Below are 21,412 nucleotides of genomic sequence, written 5' to 3'. Positions count from 1 at the left end.
GGACCACACAACATCGCGTGACTCCAAGTTTACTTCAATATGATGGTTATTATATCAACACTTGTGCATCAAAGTGTTTCCACCGACATTTCTCGCATAATTAATTTTACAGACACAAAAAAATCCCACTTTGTCTAGCGTATTTTGTTTTGTCAACATTTAGAAAGTTTACTGAAACATGTACTTTATCTGACATGTACTTTACATGCATAAAAAGGTTGTCTGGAAACCTGGTTAGAGGAAGACTTGATGATGTAGGAGAGGTCAGGGGGGTCACTTTACAGCATGAAGGAGCAAAACTGGAGCAATATGAGAATATAGTTCCCTCTCACACTCTCTTTAACCTTACAGTGTTTAGGGAGAAGAGGAGATGAGGAGAGAGAGCAATGGATTCTGTCACTGAGGAAAGTCCCTTGGAGGAGCTTGTAATGAGAGGCTTTTTATTCTATAGAGGGGTGTGTAACAGCAAGAGGCTCCACTAGGGCTGTCCCCAACCTCCAAAAATAATGGTAGACTGAAAGTCGTCTGTTCTTTCGACCAATCGATTGGTGGAAAGATACATTATTTATTGTATTATTTTCGTACCCTCTTTTTCTCCCAATTTTGTGACTACGGTGTTGTCTCATCGCTGCAACTCCCCAACAGGCTCAGGAGAGGCGAAGGTCGAGTCATGCGTCCTCCGAAACATGACCTGCCAAACTGCACTTCCTGCTCGCTTAACCCGGAAGCCCGCTGCACCAATGTGTCGGAGGAAACACTGTTCAACTGACCACCGAAGTCTGCCTGCAGGCGCCCGGCCTGCCACAAGGAGTCGCTAGAGCGCGATGAGCCAAGTAAAGTCTCCCCGGCCAAACCCTTCCCTAACCCGTGTGCCGCCATATGGGACTCCCAGTCACCGCCAGTAATGACACAGCCCCAGGCTGTAGTGACACCGCAACACTGCGATGCACTGCCTTAGAGTGCTGAGCCACTCAGGAGGCTGGAAAGATTTTTCAAAACATTGAGGAATTATTGTCATTCTCAATGGATGTAAAAACAGACTTTGTTTACTTGCTGTTTGATGTGAAGAAAACATTACTTTGAGAAGCTCCACAGCTCATTTGTGGTGGTGTGTTAAGCAAATCAGAAATAGGCGTACTATCAGATCCCCAAATGGGCACATTTATATGACTACATTTGCAAGCAGGCCAAGTAGCCTATAGGCCTACTTTTATGTGTAATCATAAAATCTGCAAACAACGATGACCACTCCGCAAACAACGAACGGTAAAGACTGTAATAATAATATTTGAATGCATAATCACCCCTCACATTTTTGTAAATATTTGAGTATATCTTTTCATGTGACAACACTGGTGCGCGTCCTTACTCATGTGACATTGACAGGAGCGCTCAAAACAAGAACAGGCTAATCTGGACATTTTCACTTAGGGGTGTACTCACTTTTGTTGCCAGCAGTTTAGACATTAATGGCTGTGTGTTGAGTTATTTTTACAGGACAGCAAAATTACACTGTTATACAAGCGGTACACTCACTACTTTACATTGTAGCAAAGTGTCATTTCTTCAGTGTTGTCACATGAAAAGATATACTCAAATATTTACAAAAATGTGAGGGGTGTACTCACTTTTGTGATATACTGTATGTAATGGGGAAATGATAGACAGTAACAGTCAAACGGAAACAATTGACACAATGAAGTTATGAAACAATGAATGTGCACAAATTGGCGGGAGAGAGCGCATCCTGGAGAGAGACGTGCATTGTGCAGCCACACTCCCCTTCATGAACTGTGCCATTCCCATTCCCTCCGCAATGGATCAGTTTGCTAAAATGGGCGCGAATAAGACAGGTGTCTCGTGCGCCATAAAAAAAAGAAGTATATATATATTTGCTACTGCTCAACAAAAGAAATCTTGGTCGACCAACAGCCTAACGACCAAACAATTGACCAGTCAAATAATTGTGATCAGCCCTAGGCCCCACACACACTCACGCAGACACACACACGCACACGCACACAAGCACTCTCTGTCAGCACTGCTAGAATTATCCAGGGCAGATTGGCTTTTACACCACTCCAAGTTTTAAGCACCTTTGTCTGAGGCAAACAAAAAAATACCTAAACCTAAAAAGACAAACTTAAAACTGTTTCTTTGCCCTTATGTTTTTTAATTCAATCTTTGATCCTTTGTTGTGCCTTGGAATTGAATGTCAATGTTTAATATATTCTGGCACACTAGGTAGGATACAAGGTCAATATCAATACTGCAGAGCCAGGTCACTTACCTCTCACACACAAACTAAACAAATACACAAAACTACACCACTGCACAAACCATAAATACAAATACCCACATTCACACTACAAAAGCATACACTAATGTGCTCAGCAGTCATCAAAACAGTGTTTAAAGTGGAAATCAAACAAGACATCCAATATTGTTTTTCACTAATCTTGTTTTCACTGCTAAAGCGTCTTCCACTGTCACGTTCTGACCTTAGTTCCTTTATATCTCTTTGTGTTAGTTTGGTCAGGGCGTGATTTGCATTCATTTTGATTGACGTCATTTCCGGTCACAACTTGCAGGCTTGTTTTCGAGTTGCTGTGCGTTTTGTTGCCAACCTATTTTGCTACCTGACAACTTTACGGTTTTCACTTTTTAATTACCGTTCATATATTTATTTATTTTTTCCTCAACTTTTTCACTCCGGACGCTTTATCTGGACACGATTCGTCAGGACCTCCAACAGCCGAAGCTAAGTAGTAACATTAACATGATGCCTTCTAATTGCAGTCGCTGTACTCGCCTTGCGGCGAGGATAGCTGTGCTACAAGCCCAGCTTCAGACGCAATCGTTAGGCAAGGGTAATTTCAGTGTAGGAAAGGATGAAACAGCGTCTGTGCCACCAGTAAGTACAGATGGTAGTATAAATCCCCTGGCACAGTCCCCGCAGCCGGACAACTTCCTCACGGTTTCTGGAAGGAAATGCTGTAGGAAAGCTCAACCGGTGTCGCTCATTCAGCCGACAGAAACTTTCAACCGGTTTTCCCCATTAAGCAGCGGGTCGGAGTCAGAGGCCGAGTCTTCTCTGGTCTCTACTCCTCCCGTTACAGGGTCTGAGACGCCGAAGCTTCCCACCATTAGCTCTGACAAATTGAAAACTCTAGTCATTGGCGACTCCATTACCCGCAGTATTAGACTTAAAACGAATCATCCAGCGATCATACACTGTTTACCAGGGGGCAGGGCTACCGACGTTAAGGCTCATCTGAAGATGGTGCTGGCTAAAGCTAAAACTGGCGAGTGTAGAGAGTATAGAGATATTGTTATCCACGTCGGCACCAACGATGTTAGGATGAAACAGTCAGAGATCACCAAGCGCAACATAGCTTCTGTGTGCATATCAGCTAGAAAGATGTGTCGGCATCGAGTAATTGTCTTTGGCCCCCTCCCAGTTAGGGGGAGTGATGAGCTCTACAGCAGAGTCTCACAACTCAATCGCTGGTTGAAAACTGTTTTCTGCCCCTCCCAAAAGATAGAATTTGGAGATAATTGGCCCTTTTTCTGGGACTCACCCACAAACAGGACCAAGCCTGACCTGCTGAGGAGTGACGGACTCCATCCTAGCTGGAGGGGTGCTCTCATCTTATCTACCAACATAGACAGGGCTCTAACTCCTCTAGCTCCACAATGAAATAGGGTGCAGGCCAGGCAGCAGGCTGTTAGCCAGCCTGCCAGCATATTGGAGTCTGCCACTAGCACAGTCAGTGTAGTCAGCTCAGCTATCACCATTGAGACCGTGTCTGTGCCTCGACCTAGGTTGGGCAAAACTAAACATGGCGGTGTTCGCCTTAGCAATCTCACTAGGATAAAGACCACCTCCATTCCTGTCATACCTCACATCTCAAAATAGGGCTACTTAATGTTAGATCCCTTACTTCAAAGGCAATTATAGTCAATGAACTAATCACTGATCATAATCTTGATGTGATTGGCCTGACTGAAACATGGCTTAAGCCTGATGAATTCACTGTTTTAAATGAGGCCTCACCTCCTGGCTACACTAGTGACCATATCCCCCGTGCATCCCGCAAAGGCGGAGGTGTTGCTAACATTTACGATAGCAAATTTCAATTTACAAAAAAAAAAAGGACGTTTTCGTCTTTTGAGCTTCTAGTCATGAAATCTATGCAGCCTACTCAATCACTTTTTATAGTTACTGTTTACAGGCCTCCTGGGCCATATACAGCGTTTCTCACTGAGTTCCCTGAATTCCTATCGGACCTTGTAGTCATAGCAGATAATATTCTAATCTTTGGTGACTTTAATATTCACATGGAAAAGTCCACAGACCCACTCCAAAAGGCTTTCGGAGCCATCATCGACTCAGTGGGTTTTGTCCAACATGTCTCTGGACCCACTCACTGTCACAGTCATACGCTGGACCTAGTTTTGTCCCATGGAATAAATGTTGTGGATCTTAATGTTTATCCTCATAATCCTGGACTATCGGACCACCATTTTATTACGTTTGCAATTGCAACAAATAATCTGCTCAGACCCCAACCAAGGACCATCAAAAGTTGTGCTATAAATTCACAGACAACACAAAGATTCCTTGATGCCCTTCCAGAATCCCTCTGCCTACCCAAGGACGCCAGAGGACAAAAATCAGTTAACCACCTAACTGAGGATCTCAATTTAACCTTACGTAATACCCTAGATGCAGTTGCACCCCTAAAAACTAAAAACATTTCTCATAAGAAACTAGCTCCCTGGTACACAGAAAATACCCGAGCTCTGAAGCAGGCTTCCAGAAAATTGGAGCGGAAATGGCGCCACACCAAACTGGAAGTCTTCCGACTAGCTTGGAAAGACGGTACCGTGCAGTACCGAAGAGCCCTTACTGCTGCTCGATCATCCTATTTTTCCAACATAATTGAGGAAAATAAGAACAATCCCAAATTCCTTTTTGATACTGTCACAAAGCTAACTAAAAAGCAGCATTCCCCAAGAAAGAGAGGATGACTTTCACTTTAGCAGGGATAAATTCATGAACTTCTTTGAGGAAAAGATTATGATTATTAGAAAGCAAATTACGGACTCCTCTTTAAACCTGCGTATTCCTCCAAACCTCAGTTGTCCTGAGTCTGCACAACTCTGCCAGGACCTAGGATCAAGAGAGACGCTCAAGTGTTTTAGTACTATATCTCTTGACACATTGATGAAAATAATCATGGCTTCTAAACCTTCAAGCTGCATACTGGACCCTATTCCAACTAAAGTACTGAAAGAGCTGCTTCCTGTGCTTGGCCCTCCTATGTTGAACATAATAAACGGCTCTCTATCCACTGGATGTGTACCAAACTCACTAAAAGTGGCAGTAATAAAGCCTCTCTTGAAAAAGCCAAACCTTGACCCAGAAAATATGAAAAACTATCGGCCTATATCAAATCTTCCATTCCTCTCAAAAATTTTAGAGAAGGCTGTTGCGCAGCAACTCACTGCCTTCCTGAAGACAAACAATGTATACAAAATGCTTCAGTCTGGTTTTAGACCCCATCATAGCACTGAGACGGCACTTGTGAAGGTGGTAAATTACATTTTAATGGCATCGGACCGAGGCTCTGCATCTGTCCTCGTGCTCCTAGACCTTAGTGCTGCTTTTGATACCATCGATCAGCACATTCTTTTGGAGAGATTGGAAACCCAAATTGGTCTACACGGACATGTTCTGGCCTGGTTTAGATCTTATCTGTCGGAAAGATATCAGTTTGTCTCTGTGAATGGTTTGTCCTCTGACAAATCAACTGTAAATTTCGGTGTTCCTCAAGGTTCTGTTTTAGGACCACTATTGTTTTCACTATATATTTTACCTCTTGGGGATGTTATTTGAAAACATAATGTTAACTTTCACTGCTATGCAGATGACACACAGCTGTACATTTCAATGAAACATGGTGAAGCCCCAAAATTGCCCTCGCTAGAAGCATGTGTTTCAGACATAAGGAAGTGGATGGCCTTATTAATTATACTATTAAACTCGGACAAAACAGAGATGCTTGTTCTAGGTCCCAAGAAACAAAGAGATCTTCTGTTGAATCTGACAATTAATCTTAATGGTTGTACAGTCGTCTCAAATAAAACTGTGAAGGACCTCGGCGTTACTCTGGACCCTGATCTCTCTTTTGAAGAACATATCAAGACCATTTCGAGGACAGCTTTTTTCCATCTACGTAATATTGCAAAAATCAGACACTTTCTGTCCAAAAATGATGCAGAAAAATTAATCCATGCTTTTGTCACTTCTAGGTTAGACTACTGCAATGCTCTACTTTCCGGCTACCCGGATAAAGCACTAAATAAACTTCAGTTAGTGCTAAATACGGCTGCTAGAATCCTGACGAGAACCAAAAAATGTGATCATATTACTCCAGTGCTAGCCTCTCTACACTGGCTTCCTGTCAAAGCAAGGGCTGATTTCAAGGTTTTACTGCTAACCTACAATGCATTACATGGGCTTGCTCCTACCTATCTCTCTGATTTGGTCCTGCCGTACATACCTACACGTACGCTACGGTCACAAGACGCAGGCCTCCTAATTGTCCCTAGAATTTCTAAGCAAACAGCTGGAGGCAGGGCTTTCTCCTATAGAGCTCCATTTTTATGGAACGGTCTGCCTACCCATGTCAGAGACGCAAACTCGGTCTCAACCTTTAAGTCTTTACTGAAGACTCATCTCTTCAGTGGGTCATATGCTTGAGTGTAGTCTGGCCCAGGAGTGGGAAGGTGAACGGAAAGGCTCTGGAGCAACGAACCGCCCTTGCTGTCTCTGCCTGGCCGGTTCCCCTCTTTCCACTGGGATTCTATTACAGGGGCTGAGTCACTGGCTTACTGGGGTTCTCCCATGCCGTCCCTGGAGGGGGTGCGTCACCTGAGTGGGTTGATTCACTGTTGTGGTCATCCTGTCTGGGTTGGCGCCCCCCCCCTTGGGTTGTGGCGGAGATCTTTGTGGGCTATACTCAGCCTTGTCTCAGGATGGTAAGTTGGTGGTTGAAGATATCCCTCTAGTGGTGTGGGGGCTGTGCTTTGGCAAAGTGGGTGGGGTTATATCCTTCCTGTTTGGCCCTGTCCGGGGGTGTCCTCGGATGGGGCCACATTGTCTCCTGACCCCTCCTGTCTCAGCCTCCAGTATTTCTGCTGCAGTAGTTTGTGTCGGGGGCTAGGGTCAGTTTGTTATATCTGGAGTACTTCTCCTGTCCTATTCGGTGTCCTGTGTGAATCTAAGTGTGCGTTCTCTAATTCTCTCCTTCTTTCTTTCTCTCTCTCGGAGGACCTGAGCCCTAGGACCATGCCCCAGGACTACCTGACGTGATGACTCCTTGCTGTCCCCAGTCCACCTGGCCATGCTGCTGCTCCAGTTTCAACTGTTCTGCCTTACTATTATTCGACCATGCTGGTCATTTATGAACATTTGAACATCTTGGCCATGTTCTGTTATAATCTCCACCCGGCACAGCCAGAAGAGGACTGGCCACCCCACATAGCCTGGTTCCTCTCTAGGTTTCTTCCTTGGTTTTGGCCTTTCTAGGGAGTGTTTCCCAGCCACCGTGCTTCTACACCTGCATTGCTTGCTGTTTGGGGTTTTAGGCTGGGTTTCTGTACAGCACTTTGAGATATCAGCTGATGTACGAAGGGCTATATAAATACATTTGATTTGATTTGGGGTGGGTAGTCTATGTTCTTTTTTCTATGTTGAATATCTGTGTTTGGCCTGGTACGGTTCTCAATCAGAGGCAGCTGTCGATCGAGAATCATACTTAGGGAGCCTGTTTCCCCCATTTTGGTTGGAGGTGATTGTTTTCTGTGTCCGTGTTTTCCACACAGAACTGTTTCATTTTCAGTTTGTGTAGTGTTCAGTTTTGATTAAAAATATGCCGAACACTTACCATGCTGCGTATTGGTCCGATCCTTCCTACTCCTCCTCAGAAGAGGAGGACCAAAACCGTTACATCCAGACTTTTCAGACAACTTCAAAAGGTGCTGTGTTCTCTCCTCGGTGCAGACTGTCTCAACTTCTGTCTGTCTATAGCTTTAACCTCTCCCTTTATCAGACGCTCTCTCTTTTCCGTCCTCTTCAAAGACGGTGTAAAATAGAAATACATTTTATGCCACAGGCTCAAACACCTTTTAAATATATTTTTCTTAATAGTTTAGGTGTGACATTTAGTCATGGACTAAGTCATACGTCTCTGTCGCTATGCTGATAGGGAGCTCATTGACTACCTGTATACCAAAATAAAATGCTTTATCCCCCTCTCTCTCATACCTCTCTTTCTACTTATTTATCTCTCTCTACCTCTCTCTACCTCTCTCTCTCTACCTCCCTCTCTCTACCTCTCTCTCTACCTCTCTCTCTCTACCTCTCCCTATCTTTCTCTCTCTACCTACTTGTCTCTCTCTCTCTATGCCTTTCTCTGTCTTTCTCTCTGTCTTCCTGTCTCCAGTGTACGCTGGTTTTCAGTATCAGTCCCAGTTGTCATATTATCAGTAGTGATGACTCAAAACACACTCTCACATCCAGACATCCATATACCCTGTCACTCTGCATCACACAGCAGCACCCAGCCCACACAGAAACACTGCAGACAAACCTGGTATGTCTGCAGTCCACGCTGCCCACAAGGTCGCTTTCTCTCTCTCACACACACACACATGACATCATCAATGAGGGGAGGGCCTAGCTTTTTCTGGACACTGTTAAGACACTCCAGGACTTACAGAGTGATTGTGTATAAATAATTTTTCATCTTTCTATCTGTGAAATACTAAAGACACGTACATAAAATGAATTTGACAACATATCCACAATTCCCTCAATACAAGTCTGGAGAATATATCTAAAGATAAGCACACAAAATTAAATTGAATGAATATAGATGCTTCTGAAGAGTTCTGATGACTTGATGTGTGGGAAGGGTCTAACTTTCAGTGAACGGCAGTTAACGAGAAATGCAATGAATTGTGCCTACCAATCGCCAAATGCCTATATAGACCCAATCACAATCTCTTCAAAATATGTTATGTTACTACATATCGTCAATTTTGTAACATTGTCTATGAAATGGGCTTGAATGTGGTTAAAATGCATGACATTTCTATGACGGTAGCATGATAAACTGACAAGAAAGAAGAAACCCACACACTGCTCTTGATAATATCACTGCTCTTGATAGTATCACTGCTCTTGATAGTATCACTGCTCTTTAATAAGCTTTAGATGTAAAAAAAAAAATGTCCTTTTAAACTGTGGTGCCTCGTCTTAAAGGAAAAATACACCCAAAACCACTCATTCCTATTATTTACGGTGTTAAATAACACTAGCATCAGCATCCAGCACTCAGAAAGGCTATCAGGGTAGGCCTACTGTATGCTACCTAATTGGGATGAATTGGATAGGCCTACAAAATAAAAACAGATTATCAATGGAGCCTATTTGACAGCATCTCATTTAAATGAAGGCTACATTAAATTACACATGTGCATTGAAGCGCAAAAGCTAAAAAGGCGTGTTTTCTCCACATAGAATCACATCAGCATATAGAGCGCAATAGTAATGGGGTCTTTTTGTAGGCCTATGGGGAAATGAATGTTTTTTGGGGGGGTTTTGGATAAATGCTGGACAAATGGTCTGTGTAACACACAGGCTTAGGAAATCTTATGTTTTATTTTACAAGATAATCTTCATCAGCCAACGTCACTTTTTATGAATTCGAAACGTTTATTTAATTGTAACAAGCACATACAGTAAAGGCTTAATCTATATATATATTTTTTTTTAAAGATTTGTCACATGCTTGGTAAACAACAGGTGTAGACAAGTGAAAGTGAAAGTGGACAAGTGAAAGTGTTTCTATAATTTTAAAAAATGAAAGAACGATAACTTTGCTATATGCACGGGGTAACAGTACCGAGTCGATGTGCAGGGCTGAGGTAGAGGTAGATACAGTGGGGCAAAAAAGTATTTAGTCAGCCACCAATTGTGCAAGTTCTCCCACTTAAAAAGATGAGAGAGGCCTGTAATTTTCATCATAGGTACACTTCAACTATGATAGACAAAATGAGAAAAAAAATCCAGAAAATCACATTGTAGGATTTTTAATGAATTTACTTTCAAATTATGGTGAAAAATAAGTATTTGGTCACCTACAAACAAGCAAGATTTCTGGCTCTCACAGACCTGTAACTTCTTCTTTAAGAGGCTCCTCTGTCCTCCACTCGTTACCTGTATTAATGGCACCTGTTTGAACTTGTTATCAGTATAAAAGACACCTGTCCACAAACAGTCACACTCCAAACTCACTATGGCCAAGACCAAAGAGCTGTCAAAGGACACCGGAAACAAAATTGTAGACCTGCACCAGGCTGGGAACACTGAATCTGCAATAGGTAAGCAGCTTGGTTTGAAGAAATCAACTGTGGGAGCAATTATTAGGAAATGGAAGACATACAAGACCACTGATAATCTCCCTCGATCTGGGGCTCCACGCAAGATCTCACCCCGTGGGGTCAAAATGATCACAAGAACGGTGAGCAAAAATCCCAGAACCACATGGGGGGACCTAGTGAGTGACCTGCAGAGAGCTGGGACTAAAGTAACAAAGCCTACCATCAGTAACACACTACGCCGCCAGGGACTCAAATCCTGCAGTGCCAGACGTGTCCCCCTGCATAAGCCAGTACATGTCCAGGCCCGTCTGAAGTTTGCTAGAGAGCATTTGGATGATCCAGAAGAAGATTGGGAGAATGTCATATGGTCAGATGAAACCAAAATATAACTTTTTGGTAAAAACTCAACTCGTCGTGTTTGGAGGACAAAGAATGCTGAGTTGCATCCAAAGAACACCACACCTACTGTGAAGCATGGGGGTGGAAACATCATGCTTTGGGGCTGTTTTTCTGCAAAGGGACCAGGACGACTGATCCGTGTAAAGGAAAGAATGAATGGGGCCATGTATCGTGAGATTTTGAGTGAAAACCTCCTTCCATCAGGAAGGGCATTGACGATGAAACGTGGCTGGGTCTTTCAGCATGACAATGATCCCAAACACACCGCCCGGGCAACGAAGGAGTGGCTTCGTAAGAAGCATTTCAAGGTCCTGGAGTGGCTAGCCAGTCTCCAGATCTCAACCCCATAGAAAATCTTTGGAGGGAGTTGAAAGTCCATGTTGCCCAGCAACAGCCTAGTCTAGAGGAGATCTGCATGGAGGAAAGGGCCAAAATACCAGCAACAGTGTGTGAAAATCTTGTGAAGACTTACAGAAAACGTTTGACCTCTCATTGCCAACAAAGGGTATATAACAAAGTATTGAGAAACTTTTGTTATTGACCAAATACTTATTTTCCACCATAATTTTTAAATAAATTCATAAAAAATCCTACAATGTGATTTTCTGGATTGTTTTTTTCTCATTTTGTCTGTCATAGTTGAAGTGTACTTACAGGCCTCTCTCATATTTTTAAGTGGGAGAACTTGCACAATTGGTGGCTGACTAAATATTTTTTTGCCCAACTGTATGTACATATAGGTAGGGGTAAAGTGACTAGGTAACAGGATAGATACTAAGCAGTAGTAGTAGCATATGTGATGAGTCAAAACAGTTAGTGCAAAAGTGAGTCAACGCAAATCGTCCAGGTAGCTATTTGGTTAACTATTTGGTTAACTATTCAGCTTACTCATGGCTTGGTAGGAGAAGGTTTTCAGGGTCCTGTTAGTTCCAGACTTTGAATCAGACTTGGTGCATTGGTACCTTGGTGCATCGGTACCGCTTGCCGGTAGCAGAGAGAACCGTCTATGACTTGGGTGGCTGGAGTCTTTGACAATCTTTAGGACCTTCTTCTGACACCACCTGGTATAGAGGTCCTGGATGGCAGGGAGCTCGGTCCCAGTGCTATATTGGGTCATACGTCTTACACTCTGTAGCGCCTTGCGGTCGGATGACAAGCAGTTGCCATTCCAAGTAGTAATAGTCATTCAAAATGCTTTCAATGGTGCAGATGCAGAACCTGTTGGGGATCTGTGGGCCCATGCTAAATCTTTTTTAGCTTCTTGAGGGGGGGGAAGAGACATTGTCGTATCTTCTTCATGACTGTGTTGGTGTGTGTGGACCAGGTTAATTCATTAGTAATGTGAACACAGAGGAACTTTAAGCTTTCAACTCACTCCACTACAGCACTGTCAATGTGGATGGGGACGTCCTCGGCCCTCCATTTAGTCCACGATCAGCTCCTTTGTCTTGCTGATGTTGAGGGAGAGGTTGTTTTCTCGGCACCACACTGCCACACCACTGATCTCCTCCCTATAGGATGTCTCATTGTCGTCTGTGATCAGGCCTACCATCGTCGTGTTATCAGCAAACGTAATGATGGTGTTGCAGTCGTGCGCGGCCACTCAGTCGTGGGTGAATAGAGAGTATAGGAGGGGACAAAGCGCGCACCCCTGAAGGGCCCACCCGTTGAGGGTCAGCGTGGCGGATGTGTTGTTGCCTATCCTCAGCCCCTGAAGGCTGCCCGTCAGGAAGTCCAGGATGCAGTTGCAGAGGGAGGTGTTGAGTCGCAGGGTCCTGAGCTTAGTGATGAGCTTGGAGTGCACTCTGGTGTTGAACGCTCAACTGTAGTTGAACTGTAGTTGAACAACATTCTCACATAGATGTTCCTCTTTTCCATGTGGGACAGGGCAGTGTGGATTGCAATAGAGATTGCATAATCTGTGCATCTGTTGGGGCACCAATGCGAATTGGAGTGGGTCCAGGGTGTCTGGGATGATGGTGTTGTGAGCCATGACCAGCATTTCAAAGTATTTCATGGCAACAGTTGTGAGTGCTATGGGGCGATAGTCATTCAGACAGGTTACCTTGGCATTCTTGGGTACAGTGACTATGGTGGTCTGCTTAGAATATGTAGCTGTTACAGACTGGGTCAGGGAGAGGTTGAAAATGTCAGTGAAGTCACTTGCCAGCTGGTCTGCGCATGCTCTGACTACGCGTCCTGGTAATCTGTCTGAATGTTAACCTGTTTAAAGGTCTTACATCAGCTACGGAGAGCAAGATCACACAGTTGTCCAGAACAGCTGGTGCTCTCATGCATGGTTCAGTTTTGCTTGCCTCGAAGCAATCATAGAAGGCGTTTAACAGGTCTGGTAGACTCTTGTCACTGGGAAGCTCGCATCTGGGTTTCCCCTTTGTAAACCATGATAGTTTTCATGCCCTGCCACATCCGATGAGCGTAGGCGCCAGCGTAGCAGGATTCGATCTTAGTCCTGTATTGTTGCTTTGCCTATTTGATGGCTCATTGGAGGCCATAGTGGGATTTCTTATAGGCGCCCAAATTAGTGTCCCGCTCCTTGAAAACAGCAGCTCTAGGCTTTAGCTCAGTACGGATGTTGCCTGTAATCCATGGCTTCTGGTTGGGATATGTACAGTACGTATGGTCACTGCAGAGATGACGTCACCGATACACTTAATAATGAAGCCGGTGACTGATGTGGTAAACGCCTCAATTTTATCAGATGAATCCCAGAACATATTCCAGTCTGTGCAAGTGAAACAGTCCTGTAGCTTAGCATCCACCTTCATCGGTCCACTTCCAGGTTTGAGTTTTAGCTTGTAAGCAGGAATCAGGAGGATAGAGTTATGGTCAGATTTTCCAAAGGGAGGGCGAGGGAGAGCTTTGTATATGTTTCTGTGTGTGGAGTAAAAGTGAATAAGAGTTTTGTCACCTCTAGTTACACTGGTGACATGATGGTACAAATTTGGTCAAATGGATTTCAGTTTTCCTGCATTAAAATCACCGGCCACGAGAAGCGCCGCCTCTTGATGTGCATTTTCTTGTTTGCTTATGGCCCTATAGATCTTGTTGAGTGTGGTCTTAGTGCCAGCATCAGTTTGTGGTGGTAAATAAACAGCTATGAAAAATACAAATGAAAACTATCTTTGAACATATTATGGTCTGTAGATTATTATGAGGTACACGGAACTCAAGCGAGCAAAGATTCTACACTTCCTTAACATTAGAAATCGACACACCCCTCCCCCTTTGTCTTACCCAAGGCTGGAGTCTTGTCTAGACGACCGTGGACTGTAGTGTGAAATTTGTGTTTGCTCTTCTAATTTATTGTTTGATTATTTTGTTTTATTTTACCTTTATTTAACCAGGTAGGCCAGTTGAGAAGAAGTTCTCATTTACAATTGCGACCTGGCCAAGATAAAGCAAAGCAGTGCAACAAAAACAGCAACACAGAGTTACACATGGGATAAACATTGTATAAACACTAGTTTAGTTCCCAAACATTAGTTGGGAGTAGGGCTGACCACATTTACTCGACTGGTCGATTGTCTGGTCGACCAAGATATTTTTTAGTCAAGAATGGGCAAATATATATAACAAATGATGGCACACGAGACACCTGTCTGATTCACGCCTGTCTAAGTGGACCAAACCATTGAGGAGGCCGCGGGATGGCACACCAATATCACCAGTAGTACATTTACCGGTAATTCCCACATTTTCTAATCTACAATGTTTGTTTGGTTACAGTCATTTCTGTTAATGCATTCAATCTATTATTATTACAGTCTTACCTTTGTCATTGCAGGACTGGACACGTTGTTTGCAGAGAGTACAACCTAGGCTACAAAGTGTTGGTTTATTTCATTCCATTTATGGGTTGTCAATGTATTCATTGTGTTTTGTTTAGACCATTGTTTTTAGACCATTTTTACATATTGGCAATAGAAGTTACTTTTAGATGTGTCATTTTCATTTAGATTTTGATTAACCACCATTCAAGACATTTAAAACCAGGAACAGATATAGCCCTTGGTTCTCTCCAGACCTGACTGCCCTTGACCAGCACAAAAACATCCTATGGCATTCTGCATTAGCATCGAACAGCCCCCGTGATATGCAACTTTTCAGGGAAGGTAGAAACCAATATACACAGGCAGAAATTTGCTTCCTGCAACACAAACTCAAAGTTCTGGGACACTGTAAAGTCCATGGAGAATAAGAACACCTCCTCCCAGCTGCCCACTGCACTGAGAATAAGAAACACTTTCACCGCTGATAAATCCACTATAATTGAGAATGTCAATAAGCATTTTTCTACGGCTGGCCATGCTTACCACCTGGCAACAGCACTGCACCCCCCACAGCAACTCGCCCAAGCCTTCCCCATTTCTCCTTCTCCCAAATCCAGTCAGCTGATGTTCTGAAAGAGCTGTAAAAATCTGGACCCCTACAAATCAGCCAGGTTAGACAATCTGGACCCTTTCTTTCTAAAATGATCTGCCGAAATTGTTGCAACCCCTATTACTAGCCTGTTCAACCTGTGTCATCTGAGATTCCCAAAGATTGGAAAGCAGCTGCGGTCATCCCCCTCTTCAAAAGGGGTGACACTCTTGACCCAAACTGCTACAGACCTATATCTATCCTACCCTGCCTTTCTAAGGTCTTCGAAAGCCAAGTCAACAAACAGATTACCGACCATTTAGAATCCCACAGCACCTTCTCCGCTATGCAATCTGGTTTCAGAGCTGGTCATGGGTGCACCTCAGCCACGCTCAAGGTCCTAAACGATATCTTAATCACCATCGATAAGAAACAATACTGTGCAGCCGTATTCATTGACCTGGCCAAGGCTTTCGACTCTGTTATTCACCACACCCTCACCGGCAGACTCGATAGCCTTGGTTTCTCAAATGATTGCCTCGCCTGGTTCACCAACTATATAGTTCAGTGTGTCAAATCGGAGGGCCTGTTGTCCGGGCCTCTGGCAGTCTCTATGGGGGTGCCACAGGGTTCAATTCTTGGATCGACTCTATTCTCTGTATACATCAATGATGTCGCTCTTGCTGCTGGTGAGTCTCTGATCCACCACTACATTTACATTTAAGCACCTCTACGTAGATGACACCATTTTGTATACTTCTGGCCCTTCTTTGGACACTGTGTTAACAACCCTCCTGTCGAGCTTCAATGCCATATAACTCTCCTTCCGTGGCCTCCAATTGCTCTTAAATACAAGTAAAACTAAATACATGCTCTTCAACCGATCGCTGCCTGCACCTGCCCGCCCTTCCAACATCACTACTCTGGACGGTTCTGACTTAGAATATGTGGACAACCCCAAATACCTAGGTGTCTGGTTAGACTGTAAACTATCCTTCCAGACTCACATCAAACATCTCCAATCCAAAGTTAAATCTAGAATTGTCTTCCTATTTCGCAACAAAGCATCCTTCACTCATGCTGTCAAACATACCCTTGTAAAACTGACCATCCTACCGCTCCTCGACTTCGATGATGTAATTTACAAAATAGCCTACTCAATAAATTGGATGCAGTCTATCACAGTGCCATCCGTTTTGTCACCAAAGCCCCATATACTACCCACCACTGCGACCTGTACGCTCTCGTTGGCTGGCCCTCGCTTCATACTCGTCGCCAAACCCACTGGCTCCAGGTCATCTACAAGACCCTGCTAGGTAAAGTCCTCCCTTATCTCAGCTCGCTGGTCACCGTAGCAGCACCCACCTGTAGCATGCGCTCCAGCAGGTATATCTCTCTGGACACCCCCGAAACCAATTCTTCCTTTGGCCGCCTCTCCTTCCAGTTCTCTGCTGCCAATGACTGGAACAAACTACGAAAACCTCTGAAACTGGAAACATTTATCTCCCTCACTAGCTTTAAGCACCAGCTGTCAGAGCAGCTCACAGATTACTGCACCTGTACATAGCCCATCTATAATTTAGCCCAAATAACTACCTCTCCCCCTACTGCATTTATTTATTTATTTTGCTCCTTTGCACCCCATTATTTATATCTCTACTTTGCACATTCTTCCACTGCAAATCTACCATTCCAGTGTTTTACTTGCTATATTGTATTTACTTCGCCACCATGGCTTTTTTTTGCCTTTTTTTGCCTTTACCTCCCTTTATCTCACCTCATTTGCTCACATTGTATATAAGGCTTATTTTTCTACTGTATTATCAACCAGCTTCATGAGGAAGTCACATGGAATGCATTTATATTATCTTACCTCATTTGCACACACTGTATATATATACTTTTTTCTACTGTATTATTGACTGTATGTTTGTTTTACTCCATGTGTAACTCTGTGTTGTTGTATGTGTCGAACTGCTTTGCTTTGAGATATGAAGACTTTATTATATATTCAATTAAACTGCTCCACAAAAATGTGCATACGAAAAACATTACTGGCACGCAAAGCAGATCAGTAGAAATGGTACGATAACTTAGCACTCCAAATGGAAAAGGTTGCTGACCACTGGTGTAGCCTAATACCGGCCACTTTAGGAGCATGACGAGGCCAGCAAGCAGCAGAGGGAGGAGAATGGTCGGGAACAAAAAAAATTCTATTGATCTCTGATACCCTCTTTAGTAATCTGTGTGTCTTCATTTTTAACCGCAGTGCTTAAAGCATCTGACAACCTCGGTAGCCTAAATATAGTTGATTTTATTCAAACATAGAGTGTGTCTATATATGGAAAAATACACGTTTTAAAATGTCGACCAATCTATTGGTTGAAAGTACAGGCAACCCTAGCTGGGAGAGAGTACAGATAAGGGGCATGCTCCACAGCCGGTTGTGACATCAGGCAGCTGAATCTGTCTTGCCGGTGGCGGATTCGCAGCTTTTTCTTGGTGATAAGGGGAAAAGCCGACCAACGGACGAAAGATCTGCACCGCCTGAGCTAGCAAAGACCAAAACACTGCATAGCTAATCTAGATAATGCGTTCAATGCCTCCTCATGCCGGGACCGTTCTTATGATAATCTGCTGAGAAGATGTAGCGGAGATAGGCCTATGCACACAGAGCAGGGAGCTGGTTTCTCTTCCTGCATCTCAAAGCAAGGCACATACTGGGCTGCATTATGCACCCTGCAGAGGTTGAGATGACCTAAATCAGATCTAAAACATGAGTAAAAATCACGATGCTCATTTTCACTGGACAATTCAGAAGATTATGGTTAACAATCCAAATACTCAGCTCCCCTTTACGCACTATTATACGTTTATAGACTATTTACTCTTAATAATAGTCAACTATTCATGTCCTGGTAAAGTCAGAGTTGCAGAGCATGAGCAGGCCTTCACATAATTTAATTCCAGACGTTAGACATCAGAAGTGGAGATGTTGCCATTCGCATAACCTATCCAACCGAGCGACCCATGGATCACCATCAATAATGCACTGTCTAATGGTGACAGGTGTACAAGACTAGACTATACTCTGACAGTGTAGCACAGTCTACAGGCTTAGCCTATGTAAGCCGTGCAAATCACCTTCACTGAAGAGATGTCATGTCACTATGCACTTTTACAAAAAGCAGCAGGTAGAGGACATTTCCAAACACACTGGGGTTAATGAATAGCTCATGATCATGATATTAGGCTAAGGATATGACGGATATTACCTAACTTCACGAATGTCAGTCAATATTCATGTCACGGTTACAATAGTAGGCATACTACTACTGTAGTCTATATAGGGTTCAGTATGTTTGTTGCAACATGATCTCAGAGCATTTCATATTCTTCTGTATGTAAAACCAAGACACTCCATTGAGTGTGATATGTTAAGTTTCATATGGTGTGTACAATTGAAGTCGGATGTTTACATACACTTAGGTTGGAGCCATTAAAACTCGTTTTTCAACTACTCCACAAATTTCCTGTTAACAAACTATAGTTTTCGCAAGTTGGTTAGAACATCTAGTTTGTGCGTGATCATTTTTCCAACAATTGTTTACAGACAGATTATTTCACTTATAATTCACTGTATCACAATTCCAGTGGCTCAGAAGTTTACATACACTAAGATGACTGTGACTTTAAACAGCTTGGAAAATTCCAGACAATGACGTCAAGGCTTTAGAACCTTTTGATATGCTAATTTACATAATTTGAGTCAATTGGAGGTGTACCTGTGGATGTATTTCAAGGCCTACCTTCAAACTCAGTGTCTCTTTGCTTGACATCATGAGAAAATCTAAAGAAATAAGCCAAGACCTCAGAAAACAAATTGTAGACCTCAACAAGTCTGGTTCATCCTTGGGAGCATTTTCCAAACGCCTGAAGGTACCACATTCATCTGTACAAACAATAGTACACAAGTATAAACACCATGGGACCACGCAGCCATCACACCGCTCAGGAAGGAGTCGCGTTCCTTCTCCTAGAGATGTACTTTGGTGCGAAAAGTGCAAATCAATCCCAGAACAACAGCAAAGGACCTTGTGAAGATGTTGGAGTAAACAGGTGCAAACGTATCTGTATCCACAGTAAAACAAGTCCTATATCGACATAACCTGAAAGGCCGTTCAGCAAGGAAGAAGCCACTGCTCCACAACCGCCATAAAATATCCAGACTACGGTTTGCAACTGCACTTGGGGACAAAGCTCGTACATTTTGGAGAAATGTCCTCTGGTCTGATGAAACAAAAATAGAGCTGTTTGGCCATAATGACCATCGTTATGTTTGAAGTAAAAAGGGGGATGCTTGCAAGCTGAAGAATACCATCCCAACTGTGAAACACAGGGGTGGCAGCATCACTTTGTGGGGGTGCTTTGCTGCAGGAGAAACTGGGACACTTCACAAAATAGATGACATCATGAGGCAGTAAAATGATGTGAATATATTGAAGCAACATCTCAAAACATCAGCAAGGAAGTTAAAGCTTGGTCTCAAATGGGTCTTCCAAATGGACAATGACCCCAAGCATACTTCCAAAGTTGTGGCAAAATGGCTTAAGGACAACAAAGTCAAGGTATTGGAGTGGCCATCACAAAGCCCTGACCTCAATCCTATAGAAAATGCGTGGGCAGAACTGAAAAGGTGTGTGCGAGCAAGGAGGCCTACAAACCTGACTCAGTTACACCATACTCTGTCAGGAGGAATGGGCCAAATTTCACCCAACTTATTGTGGGAAGCTTGTGGAAGGCTACCCGAAAAGATTGACCTAAGTAAAAAAATGTAAAGGCAATGATACCAAAAACTAATTGACCTAAAGCAGGGAATTTTTACTAGGATTAAATGTCAGGAATTGTGTAAAACTGAGTTTAAATGTATTTGGCTAAGGTGTATGTAAACTTCCGACTTCAACTGTTTTCATTTGTGGCTGTCCATCGCATATTTATTTTGATATGTTACGAATTACAATTCCTATTACATTATTATAAATAAGTAAGTAGTTGAAAAGTTGCTAATTAGCCTTTGCTAGATTGCTAGATGTTTGTGTTATATGCCCACCCATCCACCCTGAACGAATATGTTTAATGTAACCATACCAAATGTCATTTCAGTGTCCCAGATTTACATGTACTATGTTACCTCTAGTCTATGAGACCAGGCTGGTTGAAACTCTGCAAAACACTTTTATTTTTTTATGCAGTTTGATGTTCTGCATAAATTGTCCAATAAATCAGTTATAATCCATGTCATGTGGATCATATTGCAATCCCGTTTTACTTCAACAAGTGTGCATCTTTTCTTAACCAGATTTACACCTTGTCAGAGTAGAAAATAACTGTAGTCTGCCAACGCATTGTATGATTTTTAGCTGGACAGTACCCTTCAATGTTACATGTAGCGCTTCAGACTGTCAACTGTTATATTGACTGCAAAGGACTGACAGATTATCAATCGCAGAGGAACCCAATGAATTAATAAACTATATAAAGGCTAGGCTACTATTCCAGTAGCAACATTGTGATCATTGGCAGTTATTTCCAGTAATATTGCGAAACATTGTAAAAGATCAGATTCAGGTGTTATATTATAATAAGGTCGCTTCCCTTACCCGTCTTTCAGGTCCGTATTTCGTTGCGGTCCACCGGGGCCTTTTATCGGCTCCTACATTCTCCACATCTCCGAGCAGCCCTGCAGACTCCGAGTCCGAATCCTCTCCCTCCTCCAGCTCCTCGCCCTCCTCCACCTCAGTGGTCTTCAGTCGCTTCGGCGCCCTCCCATACTCCCCTTCCTCGTATTCTTCAATAAGCGACATGCCTCTTCAAATGGAGAGATTGAATCCTTCTTGGACACAAGGCGTGAAGACGGACTTGTCGTTCGTCGAAAAGTCCCTCTCGTTCTTTTTTTCTAATTGTCTCTGGCGTTGTGTGCATCAAGAAAACCTGTATGTCATTCTGTAACGCGCCCTCCTTCGCGATTCTGTACCAGAGTGGCCCCGAGAAGGTGTGTGTGGAGAACCCACCAAGAACGTCCCTCATTGGACAGTCTGTGCTTGCTAATTAGGAATACAGATACCGATTGGTCAGTCTTAGTCGTTCAACAGAGAAAGCAAGCGCTCTCCAGTCTCCA

The 21,412-nt window shown here is 43.3% G+C and overlaps 1 protein-coding gene across 2 annotated transcripts in view; it reads right to left on the bottom strand.

The window, feature by feature from the left end:
- Positions 1-21,412, bottom strand: part of LOC118399235 (heterogeneous nuclear ribonucleoprotein L-like) — a 52,323-nt gene extending 30,911 nt beyond the window's left edge. Inside the window, exon 1 of one of the 2 annotated variants that reach the window (XM_035795164.2) lies at positions 20,895-21,412. In XM_035795164.2, coding sequence (XP_035651057.1) covers positions 20,895-21,098 — 204 coding nt within the window. In that variant the 5' untranslated portion in view covers positions 21,099-21,412. The remainder of the gene's footprint in view (positions 1-20,894) is intronic. The other variant, XM_052475159.1, reaches the window with a different exon arrangement.

This window comes from Oncorhynchus keta, chromosome 2, assembly GCF_023373465.1.
Source record: "Oncorhynchus keta strain PuntledgeMale-10-30-2019 chromosome 2, Oket_V2, whole genome shotgun sequence".
Classification (NCBI taxonomy): Eukaryota; Metazoa; Chordata; class Actinopteri; order Salmoniformes; family Salmonidae; genus Oncorhynchus; species Oncorhynchus keta.
This window is presented reverse-complemented; position numbering and strand designations above follow the sequence as displayed.